The sequence below is a fragment of the Polyergus mexicanus genome, unplaced genomic scaffold (assembly GCF_030449975.1).
Source record: "Polyergus mexicanus isolate NDT 795.1 unplaced genomic scaffold, iyPolMexi1.0 SCAF_1, whole genome shotgun sequence".
Classification (NCBI taxonomy): Eukaryota; Metazoa; Arthropoda; class Insecta; order Hymenoptera; family Formicidae; genus Polyergus; species Polyergus mexicanus.
This window is the reverse complement of record NW_027223321.1, coordinates 11803635-11831039: the sequence shown is the minus strand read 5'-3', so window position 1 is coordinate 11831039 and position 27405 is coordinate 11803635. Positions and strand designations below refer to the sequence as shown.

The 27405-nt window shown below is 38.6% G+C and overlaps 1 protein-coding gene across 4 annotated transcripts; it reads left to right on the top strand.

Moving 5' to 3' along the window:
* Nucleotides 1–402: 402 nt before the first annotated feature.
* On the top strand, nucleotides 403–26892 carry LOC138935273 (GTPase-activating Rap/Ran-GAP domain-like protein 3). 4 transcript variants are annotated; one of them, XM_070299735.1, is made up of 19 exons: nucleotides 403–669; nucleotides 1259–1349; nucleotides 2489–3744; nucleotides 17814–17880; nucleotides 18760–18843; nucleotides 19027–19108; nucleotides 19531–19649; nucleotides 20114–20178; nucleotides 20255–20321; nucleotides 20409–20511; nucleotides 20631–20729; nucleotides 21153–21365; nucleotides 21833–22104; nucleotides 22497–22782; nucleotides 22975–23438; nucleotides 24005–24341; nucleotides 24566–24652; nucleotides 24785–25057; nucleotides 25210–26891. In XM_070299735.1, exons 3-19 carry the CDS (start codon nucleotides 3539–3541, stop codon nucleotides 25455–25457), a joined length of 3072 nt encoding a protein of 1023 aa, XP_070155836.1. In that variant the 5' UTR covers nucleotides 403–669; nucleotides 1259–1349; nucleotides 2489–3538; the 3' UTR covers nucleotides 25458–26891. The 4 variants fall into 4 exon arrangements, with proteins under 4 accessions (XP_070155836.1, XP_070155831.1, XP_070155839.1 ...); XM_070299730.1 differs by having other exon boundaries at nucleotides 2341–3744; XM_070299724.1 differs by lacking the exons at nucleotides 403–669; nucleotides 1259–1349; nucleotides 2489–3744 and adding exons at nucleotides 12686–12761; nucleotides 15668–16200 and having other exon boundaries at nucleotides 25210–26892.
* Nucleotides 26893–27405: the final 513 nt, after the last annotated feature.

Sequence of the window (27405 nt, the reverse complement as noted above, 5' to 3'; positions counted from 1 at the left end):
GACAGCAGCCTTGGGCGATCATGGCGAGTGATCGCGAGGTCGCGTCGAAGTGGAAATAGAGAAAGAGAGAGAGAGAGAGAGAGAGAGAGAGAAAGGGTGAGAGTATGAAAGAGAGGGGAGAGACGGAGCGCACATATACGAGGGTGCTTCTCTATAATTGCTTCGCGTAGTCCTTTTGATCGATCCCTCGGTGGAAAAAGACGCGTCCCTCCCAGTCTTCGCTTCTCTCTCGCTTCGAGATATATGCGCTTGTTTTTCCGAAAATACGCGATCCGTCCGAGCGCCGCACATATAGGTACGTGTGTACTTTGCTTCTTCGACCATGCGGGGCGGATCGACGCATGCGTTTTTCCCGCGCACCCTTCGCGGAATTATCTTGGCCGTGAATCGAGCAGTCTTCCACGGTCTTTCCCGAGCTTGCTCGCGATCCGCGAGCAAGCTCCATGGATTGAGGGAGAATCGCGCGCGCATCAAGCCGCGAATTTCGCGAGAAATCCCGATTACGTAATAAATATATATATATATATATATATATATATATATATATATATATGTGTTATACGCGACAGCGGGTATGTACCGTATAATGTGATATATTCTCTCAGTAATGGAATGACTCGAAGACGATTGCGCTGCACATCCGGTGCGCGGCACGTGCACAGTTTAGGGGTAAGCGAGAATGATGCAACGCACGTGAGATGCCTCGGTTAAATGTCATTACTCCTACAAAAGTGAATCCCCATCGTGTTAATGACGTAGATACCAGAGATTATTCAATTTATTCGAAAATTCGAATTTGTTGCAAAATGTTGATGATATAAGCGTAATTTGTACTCGTCGCGTATCGCTATTTACGGTTTAATTATCATTGTTAAGATACAACAATAGATTACCGTTCTCCCGTCATATCGCAAACTAGTTAATAGTTAGGTTCATTCAAAGTGTACTTTGTTGCAAAATGTTTTATTCGCGCGACAACTTCGTGTCTGAACTATATAAAAGGGAGGATGAAATACGTGCCTAAAGCACATGCATATTAATTACGAGTTATATAGACGAGGTATATTTTATATATATAAAAAAAAAAAGCTCTTTCTCGAATTTCGTAGCAATGTGTAATTTTATTCAAAATTAACTCGTGATTAAAATTTTCACGCAGAATGTAAAACAGTTTTAATGAATAGATCGACATCTATTTCGAGATTTAATCGACATTTTTATATATTAGCTTTTTATTTCTACACGATTGTTTTTTCAGAGAGGCGTACCAGGCTGGAATGAAGCGTGAATCGCAATCAGGCTGCAGCTAACCGATTATCTTTATAACGTATAAGTGAAGCGTGCAAAAAGTAAGTTTAACGATCAATAGAGGCCTAAGGCAAACGTCTGCGTAATCTAGCGACGTGTCGCGTGTAATGCATAAAAATTTTAATAGCGCGACCGAACTCGTTGATGAATTTGTATATTTAAATGGAAATTTTCACGTGTGACGCTCTAATTGACATCCCAATAATACAAAGTTTAATTATCAAGATATTTAACGTTGAGTGTAAAACCGCGCAAAGAAACGATTGTTTGAGGACACTTTCGCGCGTAGAATCCTTATTATCCTATCGGAATTAAGATGACGCGAGGACATTTTCTAGAGTCTACTCGTACAGCTTTTAATATGCGTAACGCATTATCCGCGTATATGTTTTATAGAGGAGAATGAATAGCGAAAAATAAAATACGCTTCTTGACGCAAACTTGCGTTGGGCTGTTGAAAGAATTCCTATGACGCGTGAGCTCGTACGTAGCTGACGCGCAGTAAGGGCTCGTGCACGATTACTCGTTTAAAGGGAAAGTAATCGTTTACGCACGGGTAACTTCGCGATACATAGACACTACGTGCGTGCTCGAGGGAGACGCGGAAGGATACGCGGAATAATTTTCCAAGTTACATTTGCAGTTTGCATCGTAGCGCTCGTCGCAGCTCACTTCGATTAGGCGAGTCCGAGATATCTCGAGACTGACTGGGAAGAACTTTGCGACTCGCGAGGAGAATGTCAATCTTAACTTTGCTAATTTGTTCTTTTGTTTAATATAATATTGATATTTATCCCGTTGAGAAAAATAATGCAACACGATAAACATTTTCTTTTTTAGCCCGAACAATTTTTCACAGAACAATTCTAATGTTAGTATTTGCTATAGAAGAGAAACAATGCAATGCGATACAAATTTTTTCTCTCTCACAGCTTCAGTAAAATTCCAGTAAAATAGGTCATTACGTAAATATTATTATCCTTTAACATGAGATTGGAAAGTGCGACGCGTGATGATTCTACGTTCTTCTAGATTCAACAATCCCGATAGAGTGATTCATCTAATCTATTTCTATCAATATCCAGAGAGAAAAAAAAATGTTGCAAAGATATTCTGGCAATTCTAATAATCTCAACGATGTAGCTTTTATCGTCAAACTTTAGTGTTTGTTATCGAAAAGGAAAAAGTAGCGACGGGAGAGCAAGGGAAATCCTCGGACAATAATCGCAATACAAGGTGGCCACACACGTTCCCAGTATCCACTCTCGGTCCATCGTTGATTGGATCGGTGAGGCGCGAGCAGATAAACTTTAGTCGACGCGCGCTCGCGCGCGAATAGCCGATACCGAGTAGGGAAGAGACGAGAGAGGGTGTTCTCAGGACAGGAGAGAGCGTCTACGGCGAGGGATGACAACGGCAAATACGTGGGGTGGTCGAAGAACTATGGTGGGGCTGGACGATGAGCCGCATACCGGCAACGGACGGTGCGAGTTATGGTGGCGAACGACGCCGATGGATAGTGGGGTTGAAAAGTAGCGCGCCCATTTACGCTCGTACAAGATAAAACCGTCGTGTCCCGCACCTGTGATCAGTCGGATCGACGACGAAGACTATCCGGAGGAGCGGAAGAGCCAGACGGGATGATCGCTCTTGACGAGACACCGAGAAGCGTCGTTCGCGACGAGAACCGAGGCAAGCAGTGTATCTCTCTTCGCGACGAGCGAAGATAGAATTCGATTAACAAACTGCGATCTCCCTCGATCTCCAGAGTTTCGGTATAGCTACTTTTCCACGGAGAAAGAGATTGTCGTTAGGCGGCACAGAGCGGAGAAGAAGCTTCTGTAACTGATAGGGATCCGTGTTTATCTCGTAAACTTTGTTCGGGAAGTTTAAGCTGGGATGCTATCACCATCGTCAGAACGGAGAGCCAAAGGTTCTCGCGGCGGAAAACTGGGTCTGGTGAGGATAAACTTCCTCGCGGCGGGAGATTACGCCGGTTGAATGGAAAACGACGGTGTTGTGACAAAAGGCTCTCCTCGGAAGAAAGGAACAACTGTTTGGCGCAAAAGTTCTCGCCGATCGCGAACTCGAGAGGCGATTGACGGAGATATAAATCGCCGTCCTCAGTCTACGACTTATCCGTCTGTTTCGTAAAAAATTATGACGCGTAATAACGGTCACGTAACCGAATCGTGAACAACATCGCGAACAAACAGAGTGTTGTCGAAAAATGAGTTCTTTGCGGAGGACTATCAATCAGTCGGCGAGGGAAGGCACGTCCATGAGAAGGCACGCGCTTTCCGGGCCCACCACGAAGAGCATGAAGAACGTTACCCACACGAACGCGGTGCCGGCTTCGCCGTTGCGATACAGGACCAAATACGAACTGCGAAGCATCAGTTTGGAGGGCAATAAGGTGCTACCATGGACCGCCAGGTGAGTCGATCTCAATTTTCTAGATAGCAGACCCTTCTTCCTCGTATACGTTGGAGGCGCGTCTCTTTTTACTTTTTATTACGTTATACAATATTTATGGATATCGCAAAAGAAATTTCTTACTGTTACTTCTAGTCATTTCGCTGCTTTTGCAAACCATCATCGAATAGCAATTTTATTATAATTAACGCTATTTTCTCGAAACTGAAAGAAAAAATATTAATAATATAAAGTATGATAAAATTTTCTCTCTAATATATAACAATTATTATATAGAATTATTATATATTATTTATATTAATTGTATATATTATTATATACAAAATACTATGAGAATAAATATAAATAAAATATAATTTCAAAGTTTTATATTATATTAATAAAAACGGGAAAATATAAATTGTTAATTCCTATAAAATTATATACATTATTCATGAGAGTATAAAATATCTTACGGTGCGAGAATTTAAAAGAGCAAGAACTTGAAACTTTTAGTCTTAATTTCAAGAATTGATACGCTTGATACAATCGTCTACTGTACTTACAGCGTGAGCTCGCGAAAGCGTGTGTTTCGCGTAATACTCTTCAGTAGAATCAATTTTATATATTCTACTTTGTGAATTGCTCGACACTAGAAACATCAGATATCGCCACGTCTTAGGAGTTTAATGATTCTGAGATTAGGGCATTACGAGCAAACCAATCAATCCGAGTACAAAGCCGAACAATCGCGATTCCCGCGATTGGTTCATCGCAACTGCTGTCGCTTGTGCTGATATTGATTGATGAAAAACAAGCTTTCGATCGTTTTCACGAACGATGTAACAAGTGCGCTTAATTATTTATGGACAAAACGAGCGAGCTTTCCAACTTGCTATTGTAAATCATTAAACAATTAAAAAAATTATATTAAATATAAAAATTATTATATTTTGAACATGTCAAACTTTTACTGCATATTTTGTTATAATATTATATTTTTGTTGACAAATAATTTTTCGCATTAACGGCGACAAGCGAAGAAAGAGGCGTGCTCCTATTTATGAATAAACGAAAGATTAATAATTGTATAAGTTGCGTTGTTGAGTGAAATTCTCGCTCGCTGTTATCCGACAAGTTTCATTTTTCAAACTCCTTCATCATGGAATTATATTATTATATTATATTAATTATTTATGTGCATACAAACATAATTGAAAATCGCCGTGAAAATACAAACGAAAATTAACAAGCATACATACATTTTCAAGGATATTCCAATCTATTGCCACGATAAGCATTGCATTTTTTCGATTAATTTTTTTTTTTTCCCATACATATATTGTACATGCGTCAAATTTCGCCCGTGAGTTTCCAATGAACAAATAGTGCTCGCGCAATTTTACATAGTCGCTATCTTATTAAAAATATATAACGCAACGTCGTATACACTTTTAGGACTTTGCCCGACTTTCCCTATGCCGAGCTTACGCTCGATTATTTATATCGTCGTCGATTTTTCGGTGCGACAACAGTGACGCTTGACAAACAATGCCCTTCGGAGAAACTTGGCTTAGCGTCGGCGAAACTTTTAATTGGCGGAGATTCGAGCGCGTGACTTTAAGACTCGATTAGGCGTAATCCCGATTGATGAATATCGAGTGGAATGTGGAAATTATGATCTCGAATTGAACGCAGATTAACCGATCGTGCCACACGACACACCGGCGCGATAATAAAACCGAGATAATCGGCGCCGTAAAGCAAACGCGCGGATTGCTCTCTAATCCTGCGGACGAAACGACGTACGTAAATCACGTAATATAACCGTATTACACGGTTACGAGTTATACGCGCTCATAATGCCGTGATTTACGAGCGGCCGCTTTGAAAATGATTTGAAGAAAAGTTATTTTCCCTCTTACATTCGAGGGAAAACGATACGGATATTTTTGCCGGATACGATTTTATCGAAACGATAGACGATCGAGAAATAAGGGAGCGAGATCCTTGCCCTTTTGGAATCCATCCTATTGTTTTCATCGATTCGCAAGAGAGAGAGGCTGCCGCGACGTTCCCGCACTTCCGCCATCGATTTTTAATGCGCCGGATACTAATTAGCTAAGGGCTATTAATTAGCTCCCCTTAACGATCGGAGTATATCTGAATTAATTCCGCGACGAAACATTTCCGCGTTATAATCGAGCGACATGGCGTCTTCGACGTTGAATATACCACGTGTCTGGCAGCAAATCGTTCATGAAGGTGAAGAAGACTATACGGTATTGTAGTTTTCGCGGAATCAAATAGCAATTTAGAAATAACGAAAAAACATTTAGTTTCACTCGCGTAACGAGGAGCGAAGGAGCACGTAACGAAATATCGTTAATAAGCTTTGTTACTAGGCACTGATAAATGTTCACATTATTATGGTAATTAGTCATAATTCGTGATTACATTTCATGATGCATATTTATACAATTGCATGTATTATTATAATTAGGTAAAATTCTCGCGAAAATTCTCTATATCCTTTTCTCTATCCCTCTCTACCTTCCTCTCGTTGTGTTCCGGTAGACTTTATTACTATATTCGTAGTGTGTTGCACACACAATTGTATCATACTTGAATCACTGAAAATTTAATTGCTTTATCCGCCAACGAAGCGTTCGAGCGAAACACCATCTTCTTTATGATCCACTTTGTTCTCCTCTTGCGGGGGATAATGAGATTAACCCTCCCTGCAAAGACGCGTAAACTACCGAAAGCATATACGTTTCGTCACGTCAAGTATTTTTTCTCTTTTCTGGCGTAGAATCAATAATATTATAATCTCGGCGAAAGGAATTTCGCGCGTATGCTAATTTCTGACAATTCGCGCATGGACACATCCGACGTACTGAAAACTCATTAAAATTCCGCCAACATTAACTTTTACGTGTCTCTTGGTCGACACCTTTTTAATACTTTAAAAAATATTCCCCTACATATTATATTTTTACGTAGCGAAATATTCCCTCAGTCTCTTTTACAAGACGAAATTAGAAAACATGTATATATTCAAGCTTTAAATACTATTTAAAGCTTAAGAGCGTAATTTAAAACTGTTCAAATTAAATTAAAATTAGCTTTAATGGAAATATTTATTATTATTATGGAAAAAGATCTTGCGGACGGAACATCTACGGGATTACTCGCGATATCATCGCTAGTTTGCGAAACATTAGTTAAAGACGGCTAGTCTAGGATAACTAATATTAATTTAACAATTATTAATATTATTAGTTACAGTAACGACAACAATAACGATAACGCGCCGACGAGTAATGGCACCGCGATATCGGATTTTGGTGCCTCGCTCTTTATAATTAACCCTTTTGCTATTGGACTGGGCCGAGTGTCCGCTGCCGCTCTTTTGTGTCAAGCCGATCAATCTCGATCATGCTTGACCGAGCGGAAGTCGATCGCGGTATCTCGATGGTGAACGTAGGGGTATCGGGACGAGACAGAAATATGGAGCATATAAGGGAGATGCCATAACAGGAGGCGGCGAGAGAGAAAGAGAGAGAACAGGCTGAGGAGAGAATAGGGAAAAAATCCGCGAGGAAAAACTACATTACACGGTTAGCCAGGTACAGAGAGATAGATAGATAGAGATAGAGAGAGAGAAAGAGAGAGAGAGAGAGAAAGAGTCGATGTTAATCGTCGCGAAAGAAGTCCAGCGTTTTCGTCCTCTCGTTGAATATATCGTTGAATTACGTCATCGCGCTGCTGGCCTGCATTCGAAAACACGCTATATCGATTTTGTTGATGCATAACGAGACTTTTGTAGGTATGGTACGTGAATAGAGACGCGAAGACGATATTCGTCTTGACCAGGGATATTGGATGTTTCGATACCGTCCTTTTGGTACTCTAGTGGCCACTTTGATGACTTTTCGGGTCTTTGACCCTTCTTTCCCGATAGACGCTTGAGACGATGAAGATAGATATAAACACTCTCATATATACATCGGAATTTGTCACGCTCGTTACGAGGCTATGAATAGATTTTATGTAAGCATACCAGACATATGCGACGTACGTTTAAAGTATGCAAATATTTCGCGGATGTAGAACAAAGGCAAGAAACACGATAGCAGTAGCGTATAATAGTAAATGATAAATAAGCATAAATAGGTATAAAAAGAACTACATTTTCTCGTAGAAAAATAACAGAATTAATTAACGCTATCGAGAAAATTTAATACTCAAATTCAGTTTCTCGAAAATGAATTACAAAAGAATTATAGAAGCATATTTTTTATCTTATCTTTTCCATAATTTTTTTTATCATAAAAAACATTGTACAAGTTGATTTATGTTTGTTCAAAATTTTTTTCTCATCTAAAACTTTCATTACATTAACGTCAATTTCCAGAGAAGAAAAATATGTTTATTCTCTCGATGAAAATGTTAATTCTCAATGATATAATAATTCCCCTTTTTTATCGCTCTCTAGTCGCCTAAGAGGAAAGCGAAATTACCATTTTCGCGATAATAACGTTGAAAGCTCCATCGGTCTCTGCGACGGGAATGCGTGTATAGTACACATTAATGCGGCCTCGTGACTTTCGATTGATGTATACATGTAATACGCTAATTACTCTCATACGTAAAAGGAAAACAACTGGCGCACAGTCGTGCCTCGCTTTGCCAAAGTGTACGTTTCGTACTTACATCGTACGCGCTTTTTCTCAGTTTCATAAAAAATACTAGAAACTACAGAATACACTGATATATGATATAACACGGTAGTATACGTATTTCCGCGAAGCTACGAAACTGCGACGATATGTCATAAGGACTATTGTTTCTTTTCTTTGTGGAATAAAGTTTCACGTCTGTTTTTCATTTGTCAGCGTGATTAAGATAGACTTGTTATAGAGGTCATCTTTGTTCCTCTTTGTTGTCCTTTTCACAAAGTCCCTCCATCCCCAGTATTTTTCAATCTGTGAAAGATCATCTAGATGTCATTTAAAAACAGCACGCTACGAGAACTGCATATTTCGATGAGTTTAATGAAAAAAAATTTATTAAAATTTTTAAATAAATTATTCGATCTCGAGCGAAACAGCGTAGATCGCGCAAGGTGGCTACAAAATCGTGTTGAAGCCCACGAGGAAAAGAATTGCGACATAAATTGCTAATAGTTTCAAAGTCGGACGAGGCTTCCCGCATCTATTTTTACGCGCGTTATCCGCGGAACTGCATTGGTCAATGCTGTTATCGTCGTAAACCGGCCACGCGCGCCCGAGCAAATATCCTCTTTTCACGTTCACGTATCTCCGTAATTTTATACGTTGGTGTTTAATTTATTTAATCAACGACATACATTGGAGACTTTTTTTCCCCACGTAACGTACGACTCGTAGATGAATGAAAAAATAATTGATAGGAGTTCGTGAAATCAAAGAAAACTCCTAATACATACTAATTATTAAGAAACGATTTTCGTTATCAAAAAATATTATGTCATCACGTCATTCCAATCGTTTCTATAACATTTATAATATATTACCTTTTTTTTTTTAATGTAAAATTGCCCAATATAAATACATTACGACTGCTGTCTCTTTACCATATTCAAGAAAATCCACCGATCGTATTAGGATTTTCGTGGAAATCGCTTAGATCTCTTGACGATATCGACTTTCATGGAAATCGATTAAGTCTATTGACAGGATACTTTTTACGATAGCTACAAATTTCAATATTCCCATCACATTTGGAGATGAGATGCATCCTAATCTATATCTTTCTATCTGGCCATCCTTTTCGTTTTAATTCTGTCAAGAGACGGACGAATACGGACGAGCTTAATAAAATTAGGCACATTTTACTCCTATGTTCCTTCAAACTATTATTCGAATGTATACTTTGACAAATATTGATCATGATAAAATATTTCATACATACGCGATTCTTTATATATAGTCTTTTCCACTATTAAGCTGTAGAAAGTAATTCCAACAATGTTTTTTATCGAAAATTTGACCGATTGATGGATTAATGTGTGCCATTTTTTTAGGAGTTTCTTTTTATTAGAAAAAAATGTATATCAGAAAAAAATGTATATCAGAAAAAAAGAGAAAATAATTTTTTATTGTATTAACACAATATTACGTTTCTTCATTTTATTACTTACATGCTTTTAAAACTTATTTCTCTCTCTCTCTCTCTCTCTCTCTCTCTCTCTCTCTCGTCGTTAAAATAAAGTTCCCTATTTAAATTATAAGCTCTTTTGCATTTTTGACATTTTCATTGGAAAAAACCGACGCAAAATCAAAATTGCATGCGAGTGCAACAGGATACGCTTAAAATCGTACAACTCCCGCTATTTTCATGAAAACGGCTGCTATCATAATGAGCAACATTTCCTCTTACTTTGCCTTTCATTTAATGAGGTCTTTCGCTTTTAATGATCGTTACAGTTTAAAAAACACTCCTTGAAAATATATTACGAATGCAATTCTGGCTGTTTTTACAGCCTTTTTCATATTTGACAGTGCTATTTGCTCTATCTGATTCCATTATTTATAGCGTCGTATATATCATGCGACTTTAATAATTTCCATATAGATAACCATAATATACCGCTTGTCTCTGTACCTTACACTTTTCATCCTTTATTATATCCGTATTAAATTCATTCTTCATTATATCTATATTAAAATATACGGTCGCGCATATTCGTCGCACGTTCACGCGATTTTATCAGCTTTTACGTCTCGCATGTGGACCTATACGTCAGTTTTATCACCGTCGCGCGGGATGAAATCAACCACTTTCGTAGTCGATAAGAAACCATTGGCTGGAGCCAACTAGGCTTATCGAGAGTCGATAAAATGCCAACAACACACCGGAGACTTGACTCGCGCGTGGCTCGAAAGCTCCGGATTAAACTATGTGAGAGAAAACAGACACGGAGCATCGATGCATCCTATCATCCGCCGCGATCGTTATGCGATTAATTAAGGCACGATATAATATATTCGACAATTTCAATTTTTATATATTAATTAATGTATTTCAGATTTTATATGTTTATCTATACAGAAATATTTTTTCTTTTGAATCGATTTACAAATTGATCTGAACAAATATCTTCTCCGTATCTGTTGTGCGTATACGTATAATGAAAATATTCTCGCGTCTTGCCATATATGTTACAACTTAGTTTGCTTTTCTTCATAAAATTCCAAGTAACGGTATGACGTTACTAAAAGTCAGGCCGAAGGATAACAATCGTAAAGAAAATCTATCGCGGTATCATAATTCTATTATACGTCGCTCCATCATCGTGTCGTTCACATTGTATGAAATGAGAAAAAGATTGATACGAAGAGATACATTACGACACTAACACTTCCGTCAATTATATACACACATTTTTCTTCTCAACGATACAAATCTTGTCGCGTTTCTGTATAACACCTTAATTGGCAATTAGTTACTCGAGGATATTGTTATTAAGAAAGAATATATATGTATATACATAAATTAAGATTATTAATTATATAAAGATTATTTTATATGCACATATACATATACCATATATTATATGAACGGAGAAAAACCTGTTACAAAATATTATCAATCAATAAGAATATGAATTTGCTCGAATTCTTTAAGGAAATATTTCTATACAAATTTTTATTATAATATATTTGTGTAATGAAATTTATAGAGAAGATTTTTTTAATTGAAAAAGATTCGAGACTAGAATTTAAAATATTATAAATATAATTAAAAAACTTTGGAAAATGTAATGTTCATTTTAATTGAATTAAAGAACAGATCTTCTTATTTATTCAAATTTCCGAAAGAGCTGAATTCAACAACTACCGTTTAATTTACTACTTTAAATTAAGTTCGTCGGATTCGTGCTTAGAGAGAATAAGATTTTCACAGAATTAAGCACAAGACTAGATTGCTTTTGAATTCATCAAAGAACAAGTATTTCTTCCACTTTAGCAACAATTATCACAAACAACAGTTATATAGTGCACAAAGGCTCCGCGTAAATTTATCCGACATAAAAATCCAATTTTAATTCTCCATAATTCTATTCGCATTTCGCGAGAACGTCGTTAGAGATGGTGGAGAAGATCTGATTAGCATCGAGTCGTGTTAATTCGCCAAACTGATATGCACCTAGTCACGTCCTAATCCCCCGCTCGGATCCCCCGAAATTTGCCAAGAAGATGGTGTGGAAGGGAAGAGGGGGATGAGGGAGAAAATCGTCGGGACGAGCGATAGAGATTGAAGGAGCGCCTCGGTGTCGGCGGGAATACGGGTCACCGACGCCGTCGCCGAAACCATGATGGTGAAGCATCGATATATACGTTATAGCGGTGACACATATGTGTATGTCACGGTACATACCGCGTTAGGACCCTTATACGCGTACGTACGTGGAAGAACAAATAGATAAATGAACGGGAAGAGAGGCGGAGGAGGAGAGAGAGAGAGAGAGAGGTGACTGCGACGGTAACGGCGGAGGAGGACGAGGAGGAGGAGGAGGAGGAGGAGGAGGAGGGTGAAGGTGGTGGAAGACGACAAACAGAAAGAGACAGGGGAGGAAGGGACAGAGGAGGACGCGGGGACCGACGAACTCGTCGACGCGGCGCCAGTCGTCGAGTCGCCATGTCACTGCGAGCAACTTGCCTCTGCCCCGCGGGGGCTGCTGCTGCTGCTGATACGCTACGGATCGGTTCGTAAAGTTCGCCGCGAATTCGCGTCGGCGGGGCAAGGGAGACGGAAGGGCGGCCAGTAGGGGTTGCGGACCCAAAACGCGAGGGAGTACGATCAGTGCCGTCGAGTTTCGCGAGCGGTGTCCTTCGCGTCTCGCCAACAGCCAAGAGGAGAGACACGGTCCCGTTGTACTCTCTTCTCTCAGTGTGTTTTGATATACTAGATATCCTACGGGGAAAAATTAACAACTGCGTTAAAGATGTGACGTAGACTACAATTCTGCTCATTTTCGGATGATGAACGTATGTCACAATTGTTACACGAGATTCGATCGACGATATACGCTTCGCGCGATCCTCTTTTGAAACGTAATCTAATTAAGTTTCAATTGGATTTGTATGATTTTTTTTCCTAATGATACATAGCTTATATATAGCTTTGCTGTATTATTTGTTACTCTGTCAAGAAATCGGTAACATCTCCCAATGAGAGCTGCGGGAGAGATATGTGTAATTATCGACATCGATAAGGATAAATTATTGAGGGAACGCGCAAATTCATTTTGCACGATTGAATCTTTTCACTAACATAAGATTTATTTTTTCATACTGCAAGTTTAAAACTCGAATAGCTCTTCGCTAGAGAAATTCAAAGCATGGTTTTTAAAAGGAAGATTAAGAATAAAAAAATAATACATTTAAGAAATATAATAAATGATTTATATCATGTTTTTTAATATCATTGACAGTCCATCGTAATATTATTCTAAAAAAGATACAATTAAGATTAAAAGTTTTGTAAAAAGAATTAAGTTTTTATCTTCTTTTAGTTTGATGAGAGAGGAAAGTTAAGCTGATAGAAAGAGTTAGCGAAGATGTTAGTGAAAAGTATCGAGACTTAAATAGCGATGTTGTTTTCGAAGAAGTTTCGACCTGTTTTGAGCCACGAAACGTTTCGCTTGATCTTTTCAAATTCCGGATCGAAAGGTCTGATATCTCTCAATCGTAATATAGCGAAAGCATCTCATTCTAATATATCACGTAGATTTAATATAAGATATGACGTAGAGATTTTCGTAATATTTTACGTAGAAAAATGGTGATTTTAAATAAAAATAAAGCTTCGATATTTCCGTCGTAGAATTTAAATGGGAAACCCGCATATGAAATTCTCCATAAACGAGCGATCTCGCAATCTCATTGACTCGAATAAAATTTTTCAACCTCTCAACGCGAGCAACGCGTATTAAATAACCGAAAACATTCTCGTTCACTCGTGATAAAAATTTACGATTCGATGCAACAGCGTATCGATATATTGGAAATTTTTCACACGAGCGAATATTTTGCGATTTGTAGAATATAATTTCGCGATACTGGCGTGTCGGCGCGTAAATATGTATACATACGTAAATATATAAATATACATGTGTAATTGTGTGTCGATAAATACACACGCGCGCGCACAATATATATTTCCCTTTATGTTTTGGTTATCGAATTACACAGTACCGACAATATCCGTTGTCCTTCAGCCCGAGTTTCTCAGCCGCGATCAAGAGAGCGAGAAAAATCAACGATATCAGTTATTATAACGTTTTTTACCCTCGTTATCATCGACATCTCGAATCATTCGGATAACAAAAGTCCAATGTCGGCCGCAAACTGCCCATTTGGCGATAGAGTCACAAAACTGACAAAGGGAGATCGATGCCGCTGTTTGCCGAAGGTAGGACGCGAGATCTGTGAATACGTACGGACGGTATCTTTGACGTGTCATTTATCGCGGAGGTGGAATAGGGGAGGGGAGGGGAGGGGAGGGGAGGGGAGGCGAGGCTTCTGGTATCTCGGATATTGGACGGTAAGGTCGTCCCCGTGGTATCGGTGTCTTCGATTGTCCGATAAAGTAACTACGAGATGAACGACCGCATCGAATCGTTCATTCGCAAACTCAATTCACTCTGATTCGTTTGTCGGATCTATTCATTTGTGATACTCTCTCGTCTAACGACTTTCAATTCATTACTTGATTATTTCGTTTTTAGCGCGAGTATTCTATGGTTTCATATTGTTTAAACGACGGTTCGAGTTATTTAAAAGTGCTAATCTATCTCTGTCACGTTGTTCGTTATCTCGATATTTTTGATACGATTTTTAAATCCGATAAATATAATTAAATTATAATTAGAGATCCGGAGTTATTTAATTTACATCTTTCGTCACATTTGAATTTTGAATAAAAATTGCACGGTGTATAATCTTCGACTGTTGTTCGCAATAGAGAATTTCCGAGCCGAGAATAGGCTGTAAGAATATCATTATATCTTAGGAATCGATATTCTTGATGTCTTGGGACTATTCTACGCGCTTAGTCTGCATTTACTTATGGGAGGGAGGGGATATTAGCATCGTTTACTTCTTGCGATGAAAATACATCCATACAGTTTGTCAGTTCTTTTTATCAATATATCATTAGAAAAATGTTTTTCTAAATAACATCAATTTAACTTTGTAAAATAAGATGCAAAGGATCGTCAACATACAAATAAATTCATTAAATAGATAGAAAAGTACACAGTTTCCCCCGTTTCTGCGTTTTCTGAAATCATTGTTTTCAGTCTCTTCAGAAGACACTCTTTGTCATTCGTCACGTTTACTAAGCTTTAGATATCGTGGAATTCATTACGACATATAATTATCCGCCATGACATAATTATTTCTAACGATACCGCATTTGCGACGCTAATATAACTTGAGACATATGTCACTTATCGTAAAACGCATTAAGTGCAAATATAACTAGTTACGTTATTGCATAATATTTCAAGGATCGCAGAAACGGGGCATATAAATGTACAAATAAAACGCGTTATTTCTCGCCTTTTATTTCTTCCGTTCTGCATCAACGACCCGTTATTCGATCCATCGCTCAACGCAAACTTCGACCCGGGTCAAGAGAGAGAGAGAGAGAGAGAGAGAGAGAGAGAGAAAATTCCGATTACCATACGGTGCAAGCGATCTTGTCTATATAATCGATATTTCTCGGATAAGACGCCCTTAGATATAACGCATCGGCGCGTAACAGGATCTAAAGACAACAGCACGAATTCGAGATTCGTCGAACAATCTCACCTGTAGATAGTAGTTAGTTCCCTTCAACCTCACCGTTGCGACAATTTTGCAACGTGTTCGGCTTGCACAAATCGCAGAGTGATGCGGGTGCCAACGTTTGTCATCATCGCCCGAGTTCAACGACATCGTAACGACGATGATAGCGATGATGATGACGACGATGATGATGCTACCAGAAGAGAAACGCACGTTGCCCGTGATGACGAAACTGCGTTGTGCGTAGTCATACAGTTAAATTGTACGTAATACGCAGAGACGTACATCGCGTATCAAAGAGGTCAGTGAAAATGCTATGCTTGGACATGAAGCTCGTTTCGCGACTACGAGGGACTGCCGCTTCTGCTACTAATACATCGCCGACAAGGCATCCGGTGTCGAGCGCAGTTTCACCGTCTTTGAGTTCCACGGAGAAGAATAAGTCTCGCAAAGCGAGACGCGAGAGCGGCGAGACCGTCGTACCGATTACGACTAGCGATAGCGAAGAGGAATTGTTGCGACCCGGTTCGAGGGTCCAGGAGATGAATCGCAGAAGCAGATCCAGATCGGTGTGCGTGACGACGATCCTGCCGTCCTCGCAGCTCAGGCAGCTGCACCGGCGCGCCAGTCATGTGTACGTGGCCTCTGATTTAAAGAAATTAACTACGAATAAGTCAACTGCCGAATCAAGTAACAAGTTATTGACTCCTCGATTATCGATCATTCGCTTTTTTTTTCAAAAAGGACGAGCGAGTAACTCGCTATTATTGCTCATCTTTTTGTTCATACGAATATTCGTATCTCGTATCTACTCATCATCCCTTTACTATCATTTTTATTAGGAAGAACGCGCGACAATTTACTGCTTTGTTTAATCCTTGACCCGTTGATTGAGATCTTTCTTTATTTTCTTCGCGCAATAACCCGATGAAACTTTGCAGACTTGAATCGATCAACGATTTAACGAGAAGCGCTGTTGAGGAAAAAGATCACGACCCGTGCGAATTCCGAATCTTGAACGATAATTGTTCCCTATGTCTCTGTCCATGTAACGGCCTCTCCCAGTTGCCCGGCCAATTTGACCTCGATGTAGCTTCTAGTTAACCCAGATATTCGTGTCGTGAAAAATGAGAAACGCGAGAGAGGGGTTGAGTCGGCGAACGGAGGGTGCTGTCACATTACGCTACGTTCACACTACGGGGGAGACGCGATCCGCTCGCCGGGGGATGATCGTATTCGATCGGAATACATTTAGCGAGTCAATGATAATTATGCTGCCGATAGCAGAATTTTATCACTTAATCTTCCGTGCAAAAAAGAATATCGGAAAGCGCAATGGCAGGCTATTTCACAAGCGTCTCGCTCTCAATTTTAATTATGTTATAGATTATCTGCCGTACGTAAAGTGAATTTTTCTTATTGTTAGAATCAATTTCGAACAAGATCATTTTTTGCGTCGTAAATTTTTCATATATTTAATATTAAACATCTTGTGGTCGTTAAATTACAAATTAAAATTCTTTGACTTTAAGCGAACAAGGAAAATTTTTATCTCCTAGAAGATTAATTCAAGAAAAGCTCTACATTTTCAAATCTTTGTGATTCAAATTTTTTATTTGTGCTCCAATTTTTTAATTGAAGGAAAATAAATTTTAAATTAAAGTCAAAGAATCTAATTAGTAAAATTAAAGACGAGATTGTAGATAATTTTGAGCGAGCATAGAAATTAATTTACAATGTCAACGCAAAATTAATTGCAGAACGAAATCAATTCTTCAAGCAACGTTTCCGTGACTTTCCGAGTTTGTCTACAAGATACTGTGTTACTTTCGAATAACAAATAACATGTTGCAATTACAACGAAAGTACACCGTGAGAGCCGTAAAAAAATGTACGTCTTCTTGATCAAGAATGCCATTCACCGCGACGTGTTACTTCTCTTCGTGTAAACGACTCCACAACAACATACATATGTACGCGAAAAAAAGCTATAAACAATTTACGCAAAGCAAAGTGTCCCTATATAGTATAAATTAAAAGCGTGTAGAAAATCAAATGAATAAAAAATGATACGCGTAGAAAATTAAATAAATAAATAATGATACGCGTTTGCGAATCATATGCCTCCAACGAATGTGTCAACAGGTCTTAGACCTTTTGCAAAAAGTCCGCGAGATAGAATTATATTGTATCTTCATAGTGTGCGCACTCATCTTGCATCTAAAAACATGAAAACTCGTCTTTTAGATCCACCACGGACGCGATAACGAGGCGAGGAGTCCTATCGAGACGATGCTACGGAAGTGTCGAAATGGTAAGGAAACGGATAAAAAAGAGCGGACACATATCTAGGTAAGAGTCTCGCTCTACTTACCGCGTGAGGGTCTTAAGATAGTGCTTGTAACACGGTAATGTTAATCGCCATGATAAAAAGGTACGAGCGCCCTATAATAATTCGCGACACACGTCCGGTAAGCTGATTATATTGTCTCCTTCTATCTCTGGCTGTTTATCTATTGATTTACTTATCACAGTTCGCCAAAGTTGCATCGTGCTTCACTCACAGTTAATGTATGACGTTACAATATGTTCGATAGATTTTTCTATTAAAAAATAGAAAAAATAAAAATCCTTGAATCATAAAACTTGCAAATTAATACGTCGAATACAGTTTTGATCAAAAATATGATACATCTTCAATTAATTGTGAGAACGAAAAAAATTATATTGTTTTACACTAATAATAAAACGCTTGGTAAAATGTTTTCTTTTTCTCTCTGCGGGGGATTTAATTTAATTTTCTAATTATTTCAAATTAAATAACATTTATTTTAATTTTCTCTTTATTCCTTTTAAAAAGATTTATTCCAATATTTTTAATCAGAGATTAAAAATTTCTAAATTTTTCAAGGATACGTTTATAGTAAATACTTCATAATGGAATTCGGTTAAGTTCAATTTTGCGAAAATGAATATCGAATTTCCCTCGGAGAAACAAAAATTACCCATAAAAGAAATTTGCGCGTAACGAGCTTTTTTAAAAAAAATCCGTTTAAGTTGGTCGTCTTTGCTTTCGATCGCGCGCGTTTCGAGACCTGGGAATTACGATTTGCAAACTCAAAACTGAAGCATGTTGACTCGCACCGGAATTTCGCGTATTTGCTAATCGTGACGTTCGAAAATGTATTTTCAGTTGCCGCAGATCGAGCAAGACGGCGCCGACAATGGCAGAAGATTTCGAGTGGAGAACGGGGATTCCCCTGGAGAAAAAGAAGAGGTAAGGAAGCCTAATGATGAAAAACGATCAACTTGTTCGGATCTTTTTCTTTCACCTCTTAAGATTCGTCCCATTTCATGGCGAACGTAATTGCTCGCTCTCACCTCGTTCCGTCTTTTATCCTATCCCCCTTCCATTCCTCAAAATGACGTCTGTAACGAGAAACGAATTTTACTTCGACAGATGTTCGGTTCGCCGAGTACGCCGATACTAGAAAACCCGGAGTACCAAACGCGTTGGTACTTTAAATACTTTCTGGGCAAACGTAAGTTGCGAATGTATCGATACAATATCGATATGCCAATTACATTAATTATGCGTACAAATGTATTTTATTTGGATTATTTCTATCCCCGCATATAAATTTTATGTCACAGTTTTTTAAATTAGATTTCCTTTCTATGAATAATTATATAATATTGCGGTAATACGATGGAAAATTACATTAGGAGAGTCCCACTTATGCAAATAAAATTATGCTCTTCATTTGCTCGACCGAGTTAATCGCTGTTACGTTTATGTTTAGTAAAAATTTATGCATAAAGTGAAATTGCCTTCTCTACTTTTCGTAATTGTTAAATGTATACAAAAACTTTGCCGAAAAAATTACTTACACAAACTAATTATAAATAGCTGAAAATGCTAAATAATAGTGCAAATTCTAATTGCGCTTCTATCTGTGCACAGTGCATCAAAATTACATCGCTTCCGATCAAGAGAGAAATCCTCTCTTCCTCTCAGTAGTCACAAGCGAAGTTGGTGATCAATGCGTACCGCACTATAGAGTTATTTTATGGAGGCGAACTGTAAGTAGATAATATATTATTTAATAAGAAAAAGAGATTTCTGACACTTTTCTCTTTCTCTCTCTTTCTCTCATTCTCTTGAGATAAATTTATGGAATTTTTTATGTTCTCAATTTTTTTCCTTTTTACACTAGCATAAAAACTGCAGAAAATGTCATCCCATTAAGCGTAGCTTCAATCTTTTTTCATAAAAAAAGTATTATAACTCTGTTTCTCATTAAAATAAATCTATATATATATATATATATATATATATATATATATATATATCTTTATTTACATTTACTTTGTGCTCGATGTAAAAATGAAAAAATGGAAAAATGGAATTATAATCTACTTTTATTATGAGATCCGATACCGAACTCGATTATAAGCATGCGTAATTTTATTAAGAATGTAAAATTATTAATCTGTATATATGGATGCAAAATCAATCATGATAAATTGAGAAATGTTTCGCGTAGGGCGCGCAGAAAATATCGTTGCCGTATTCGGCGAATAAGACAATGACTATCAGGCAGATCCTCAGGTAACTATATCTCTGTCCACAAATTGAATAGAACTGTGTCTTTTAATAGTTAGTCTACTAACTCTGATCTTTTCAGCAATTTTTTCGGTCTGGAGAAACTCGATAAGGTGCCGCGAGAAGTTTTTACGCCCGAACTTCAAAAGGTACATTTACAGATGTCTCATGCCAGTTTCATGCTCGACAAATGACATCATCAGAGACACGAACTAATTCAATGATGCCTGTTGCAGGATCTATTGCTTCTCGAGGAACAAGAAGGCTCGGTGAACTTCAAGTTTGGCGTAATTTACGCGAGAGAAGATCAGACCACCGACGACGAGATGTTGTCTAACGGTAAGACCATCAGGAGTGTCAGCGGGAACAAAAGACAGTCGAGTGGGATGGGAAATTAAGTGATAATAGATAGCGTTATCGATTCCCCCCCGCTGAGAAACGTTTCTCATTGCTCGTAGAAAGAGGTAGCCCGGGCTTCGAGACCTTCCTGGAGATCCTAGGTGAGCGAATACGGCTCAAAGGCTGGGACAAATACAGGGGCGGCTTGGATGTGAAAGGTACGTTGGTAATATGGATATTGACAGTGCAAACTCGGGATCCGCAATCAGAAGAGGTTTGCAATTTATCTTCTCTTCCTCTCTTTCTCTCTCTCCCTCTCTCTCTTTCTCCTCTCTGCAGATTGTTACACTGACAGAATTCGAATATTTTTTCTTCTCTTTTCCGATTCCTTTGATCAACAATCTGCTTTAGATTGTTCTTTTTGTATCAATATGTATCTTTTTTATAAATATAATGCGCGCAGTAAAATGATATAATATTAAATTATAATATTAAAATATTGCTAAATAAAATGTCAATTAAATAGATCTTTTAATCAGTCTCTATCAGTTTCTTTGACGTTTTCTACATTCATAGTAAATTTGAAGAATCTCTTCTCTCGCATTTTCATGATTTTATTCGTACGTTTTATCGTTTCTCAGGAGATATGACCGGCAAGGAAAGTTACTACACGGTTTATGCAGGTCACGAAGTTATGTATCACATTAGCACGATGTTACCGTATTCAAAAGACAATCCGCAGCAGCTAGAGAGGAAGAGACACATCGGCAACGATATCGTCAACATCATCTACGCGGACGATCCGTCAGCCGTGGATACGTTCAATCCGAATTGCATAAGAAGCCAATTTACCCGTGAGTTAAGAAAAATATCACACGTAAGGTCAGATAAGATCACGTTACAATATATCAACCGAACCTTGCCTATTGTCGTTACGTAAAGAGCACACGGGCTGTACAATTGACACCGAAATACCATACAACGTAGCGATTCTCATCCTTTTTTCTTCATTCTGCGCGCCTACAGATTTTGTTTGCGTTCCTTTGAACTTTGAACAATATATATTCACTTTACGCACTTGATTTATTTCTCGGTTATATATATCTGTGTTATCAATAAAACAGGTTTCCACTTAATCATTAAAAATATTTTTTCCGTATATTTTTCATCGTCTTTTGCTAATCACTAATCGCGAATTAATCAAACTGAGGTAAAATACAGAGAACGTGCATTTGTAGAGAAAAAAATCTAACATAGAATTTTATGAAATAAGATGAGAAAGGATCACTCGTTGACTATCAATCCATTTCCCATTACGTAGACGTGTTCGCCGTGGTGACGACCGAGGCGAACGGCAAGGGGTGGCGGGTTGCTATTTACTGCGACGAGAACGTACCCCTATTCGGCCCGAGCCTACCTTGCCCGCCGGTGTTCGAGGACCCGTATAATCTTCGAGAATTTCTCCTCGTTAAAATGATCAACGGCGAGAAGGCTACGTTCGACACCCCGACATTTTCCAGAAAAAGGGAGAGAACCCTCGATGCCCTATTGCGAGATATGTACCAGGAGCACTCGCAGGAGAGCAAGAGCAACGTAAGTCACTTTGCGAAAACTGTCATTTACTCGTTTATATTTCTTCCACGTTCCATTAACTTTGATTTATAATATTCTCGATAAAGTATAACGTAATTTCACGATATCATCGAATTATGTTAAATTTTATCGAGAGTAATTAACTATTTATTTGTAATTATTAATTTAATGTATGTATAACGATTTTTTTTTTAATAATATCAATACATTTATTGTTTTAAACAAAGTATTGTATATCAATGTTATTAATATTAATATATTATAGCATAATCACAAAATAAAAATCAATAAAATATTTTTCCGGGAGAACGCAAGATGCTTAGTAGTAACCTCAAGAAAGCTTGATATATCTTGAAGTTTAAAGATCGATTCGGCACAATTCTGTACAATAGAGCATGCTAAATCGGCGAGCGCTCTCAGACGTCGTCGAGGCGCCGGGTCGACGTCGAGAGGAGACACGTGCAGTCGAGATGGTGCGAGTCGGGCAAGCCTTGAAACTGGAAGCTATTATGCGCGGTCTCGCGCCTACGTCTCTTGCCACTGTCGGCCCCCTCAAACCCAGACCATGGGAACCGAGATGCATCTATCCCGACTTTCCCAACGAGGTCGTTTGCGGCGATGTCTGGCTGGAGAATAGACTGATCCTCGCCTCGGAGAACGGAACGTTTCTCATCGAAGGTATATAATTGGCGTAACGTAACGTATCTCGGAAATCTAAGAGTACTCGCTCGTCGAATTAAAATTACGCAAAAATGAAAACGCAAATAAAAACGTTGCAAATTAAAAGTTGCAGTTAATATAATCGAAGGAAAAAAAAAAACGCGTTTTCGAGCGTATGAATTTTAGCATCGATTGCTTTCCAATTTCCAGACGGACTCTCGCACAGATTGATCTTCGACGAGTCGGTGCAGATCAAACAACTGGACGTAGTCGAGCAGCACGGGATACTTTTGTTTCGCGCCAGCGATAAGGGCAAGGAAAACAGCGTGTACGTTTTCCGGCTACGCGAGTTCGAGAGCGACGCGTCCGCGAGATGCGCCGAGCTGTTCAACGATCGCGAGAGCGAGGAAACGCGGGAGAAGGAGGAGAACGATGTCGACGACGAGGACGCCGAGGATGACGACGACGACTGCGACGAGGACGACGCCGACGAGTGCGATAATTTCACCCGCGCAACCGCCCGATTTCAGCCGGTGACGCGCTCGCGGGCGCGGGCGCGCGTTCGCGCCCCGGCCGTCAGGAGCCGGGCTCATATCAAGGAGAGGAAATTACGGCGTACGCGAGGATGTCACTTGTACAGCATCACCAGGGCCGGAGGCTCGCATCTACGCATGGTAAAGTATTGTCCCGAGCTTTGTATTTGTTCGTCCCTTTAGTACAGTAACGGCCCAGGATTTGGAGAAAATTTTTTTTCATAAAATCCATGCTAGTAGTAAAGGCCGGGATTTTCCGGAAAAAAACCAGCAAGAAATGGTATTTTCTATTAAAACTGTTAAAATAAAAATTTTTTTACCGATACTCGTCAATTGAGAGAGTGTTTTTTTCTAATTTAAGCTTTATCCAAAATAAAATTTGTTATTAGAACTGGTCGGGTGAACGTTCATGAGAAAGAAAAATAATCTTCTCATTCTTCCGCAATTATCGTTGATATATTGCGTATTTCATAAAATATTGTTAAAGATATAAACACGATATTTATATCACACATCGCATCGATTAGGACGAAAAATATTTTTATAATTAATTAAAAATCTGTCAAAACGTCGGCAACGCGGTTTGTTAAATTTCTTTCCCCTTCCGTGTGCCCACCGTTTAATTAAAAATATCATCTTTCTGTCTTCTATGTTAATTAATTATTTTTAAACGAGAAAAATACGCAATACGTATGATTACGAAACAGTGCGTAGTCGTCGGCCGCCGATTGACGGTCCTTCAGTGGAAGCACAATGCGGCCTGGACCATCTGGTGCTCGTCAGCTGATACCGATACCGTCGATGGTTTCCTGCCGCTAAAGGAATTCACCGCGAGCGAGACACCCACGTTGGTGACCATGATCGAAAGCACCGATCCGACGAACGAGTGGACGCTGTGCTGCGGTGCCCGCCATCACTTCGAATTGATCTCCGCGTGCGGAGTTTCGAGGATCGTCCATCTAGAGGCGACGCCTAAGCCGCATTTGGTGGCGGCGTTGGATCTTCGCGAAGACGAGGAACCGGAACTGTTACTTTGTTACAACAGTAGGTCGCCGTTTCGTTGTAATTTTTATTTCCATCTCTGAGAATAGGTGATAATTCAAAACTTGCTTCAAGTTTGCATCATCTTTATATTTCAAGATATACAGCGATACTTCGAGAGCATGTATTTTTTTATTAAATTTCGAAATGTTTGGATTTAAAAACTAATCTTGGCAGTATATTGTAATACGTAGACTTATCGATATTTGATTTTCTTTTCTCCTTAGATACATGTCACTTTCAAAAACTGATGGAAGAGAACGCTGCGCAGACCGAGTTCGACTTCAATTGGAATTCGATACCGACAGCCGTAGGTGCGACAATTCGACAAATTTTATGCGATACATTTGTATAAAATATTCGATCATTATCCGGACACACACATACACATATAATCTTTCATTATTTAAATAACGTGTACCAATACGATATGTTCTTTACGATAGCCTGTGCCTTTCCATACGTGATCGCCTTCACCAACGACACGATGGAGATTCGACTGATAATAAACGGCAATCTGGTTCACACTATTGCTATGCCGAATATCAACTTGATCACTTCGAAGCGGGATATATTCTTTGCGACCACGGCTCCGGAATTCTTTCCGGGAAAATGCGAGCGAATTCGATTGGACTCGAAACCTCTCGAGAAGGAGGAGATGCCGTGCAGCCCACCGCCCATCATACAATCTTCGTTCTCCTCTCGATCGACTTTTCAAAGTACGTGACCTTACTCAACGATTCCTTTGTCTCCGTCAGAAGTCGAAATTCCCCCTCCCCCATACCTCGATCCGATCGATCATTACTCCAAATTTTTAATGAACGCGCATTGGGGTCATTCTCTTGCCAACCGAGAAATCTTTCTTTCGCAGACAGTCAAGGTGATTGGAAACCGATAAGAATCTATCGGATACCTCTGCAGACCCTGTCGAGAAACCCGGGGTCCAACTGTAGCCAGAGGAGATGCCCGAGTCCCGCGGAACCGGAGATCGTTTCCGCACCACCCACCACGGACCGCACCTTCCTGAACGTCGAGCCGCAGCGTGCGTTCAGCAGATCCTGCAGCAGCAGTCCTACACCCACACCGACCACGAATTTGCCGTCGTCGTGTAGCAAATAAATCGCTATAGTTATCGGCGCTCGCCAATCGGTTACGTTAGTCCCGCGATCCTTCGCAGAATCGATCGATTGCGAAAAAAAGAAAGAGAAAAGAAAAAAAAAGACCGACCGCACGTACCTGACTTTCTCGTCCTCTTCTCGTACGAGAGAGAACATACGGAAATCTTTGTCATTGTTACGCATTATTGGCGCGTTGCCGCTGCATATGTATCTTGAATGTAAGTGCGATATCGCATAAATTATTATTTGAGTAGATTTTACGACGGACATACGTTTAAAATACCTTCATCGTGGAAGTCCTGTAATTGTTAATTTTCTTCGTTCCTTAAAAATATTAATTTCAATATTTTACCGTTATTAATTTTTACTATCATAGATATTATTTCGTTTTTGGTTTATTACAATACGCATTACGTGCGATATTTTGTATTTACTTTTATCCTGCGTCTCTAATATGCATAAAAAGATTACATTCGAATTCAAATTTTAGGAAAAAGGCGATTGCAAATATTTGGATATCGAGCCGCGCTCTAATCCTTCTTCAATTTTATTTATTTATTTATTTTTTTTTTTCTTTAAATATAGTACAATGTATATTTTTCAAGTAGCGATCTCGTTTAATAAATTTAGTTGATTTTACTTCACGTCGTCCGTGTAATTAGGAAGTTTAATGACGTCGTAAAAACGACGATACATTAACACCTTTCACTCCTGAATTTTTTTTTTTACGAGTATCGTATACCATAGTTCCTCATTGTTTCACAAAATCGATTTTAAGCAGTAGAAGCTACCGTTGTAATAGTCAAGGTTGAAAATATTTCTGACGTACGACTCTCGATACCATGGATCAGCACTTAAAATACGCATTGGAAAGGGCATTTTTTTTAGATGCGCGTTAGCTCGATGAATCATACATTTCTTCGAACGTAGAGGAGGAGGTACGCGAGGAATGTCCGATCGGAATGGCGATCGTATACGTTGATCGATCCCCGATCCAGGATCAGGATCGTCACGCTGCGTTCCTCCCCGCATCTGTATGGATTTATTTTCATCGAATGAAAATTATAACATTCCGAGGCATGCAAATGAGTGTCGATGTTTATGCGTCGTGTGTATATAATATTAAATAAGAAATAAAATATATATATATATGTAACTGTTGCATTTCCACCGAAAGTGATAAAACAGTATTTTTTCAATACTTATCTCGCGCCTTTCTTTCTATGATCGTGTTGCGCTTCGATTTATAACCATATATAATATAAGATAAAATTTCTTTAAATCAACAAATCCATCCAATTGTTTTATCGTAGCTATATTTTATAAAAATGTATGTTGATATTATTATCTATTGTATATCAGTTTGTTGAATCATTGCTTCTTGAAATAAATTTCACAGAATCGCACGTTTATATTGTTAGACTCGATAACGATAATATAAGTAATTTACTTGGAAAAAGGTATATATATATATATATATATATATATATATATATATATATATATATATATATATCGTCATGTTGTATTTCTGTCAAATTTCACGATAACGTAAATTTATAAAGAAGTTAAAATGAATTAAATTTACAAGAAACAGAAACTTGAGTATGATCTTTTTATCCTCGAAATATAAAATAAAAAAAAATTTTTACTGTGTATTATAAATAAATTTCTTATCCTCGTAAATATAATAAATAAAAATTAAATAAAATGGGATAAATTAAATGAAAAGAATTAGCAACGGCCTTTTATAAATAATGCGCATTATATAATCCTCATGTTAACATCCGATTTTAGGGGATTCGGGGATTCGAATGTGTGAATCATTATCCGCAAACGTTTCTTGACAAAGTTGATCAACGCGAATCGAGGAGCTTGCTAGGGAGAGCAAGCTGCTGCGACGACCTCGGTCAGAGTCGAGCGTTGAACCGTGATGTGATTTTCGTCTG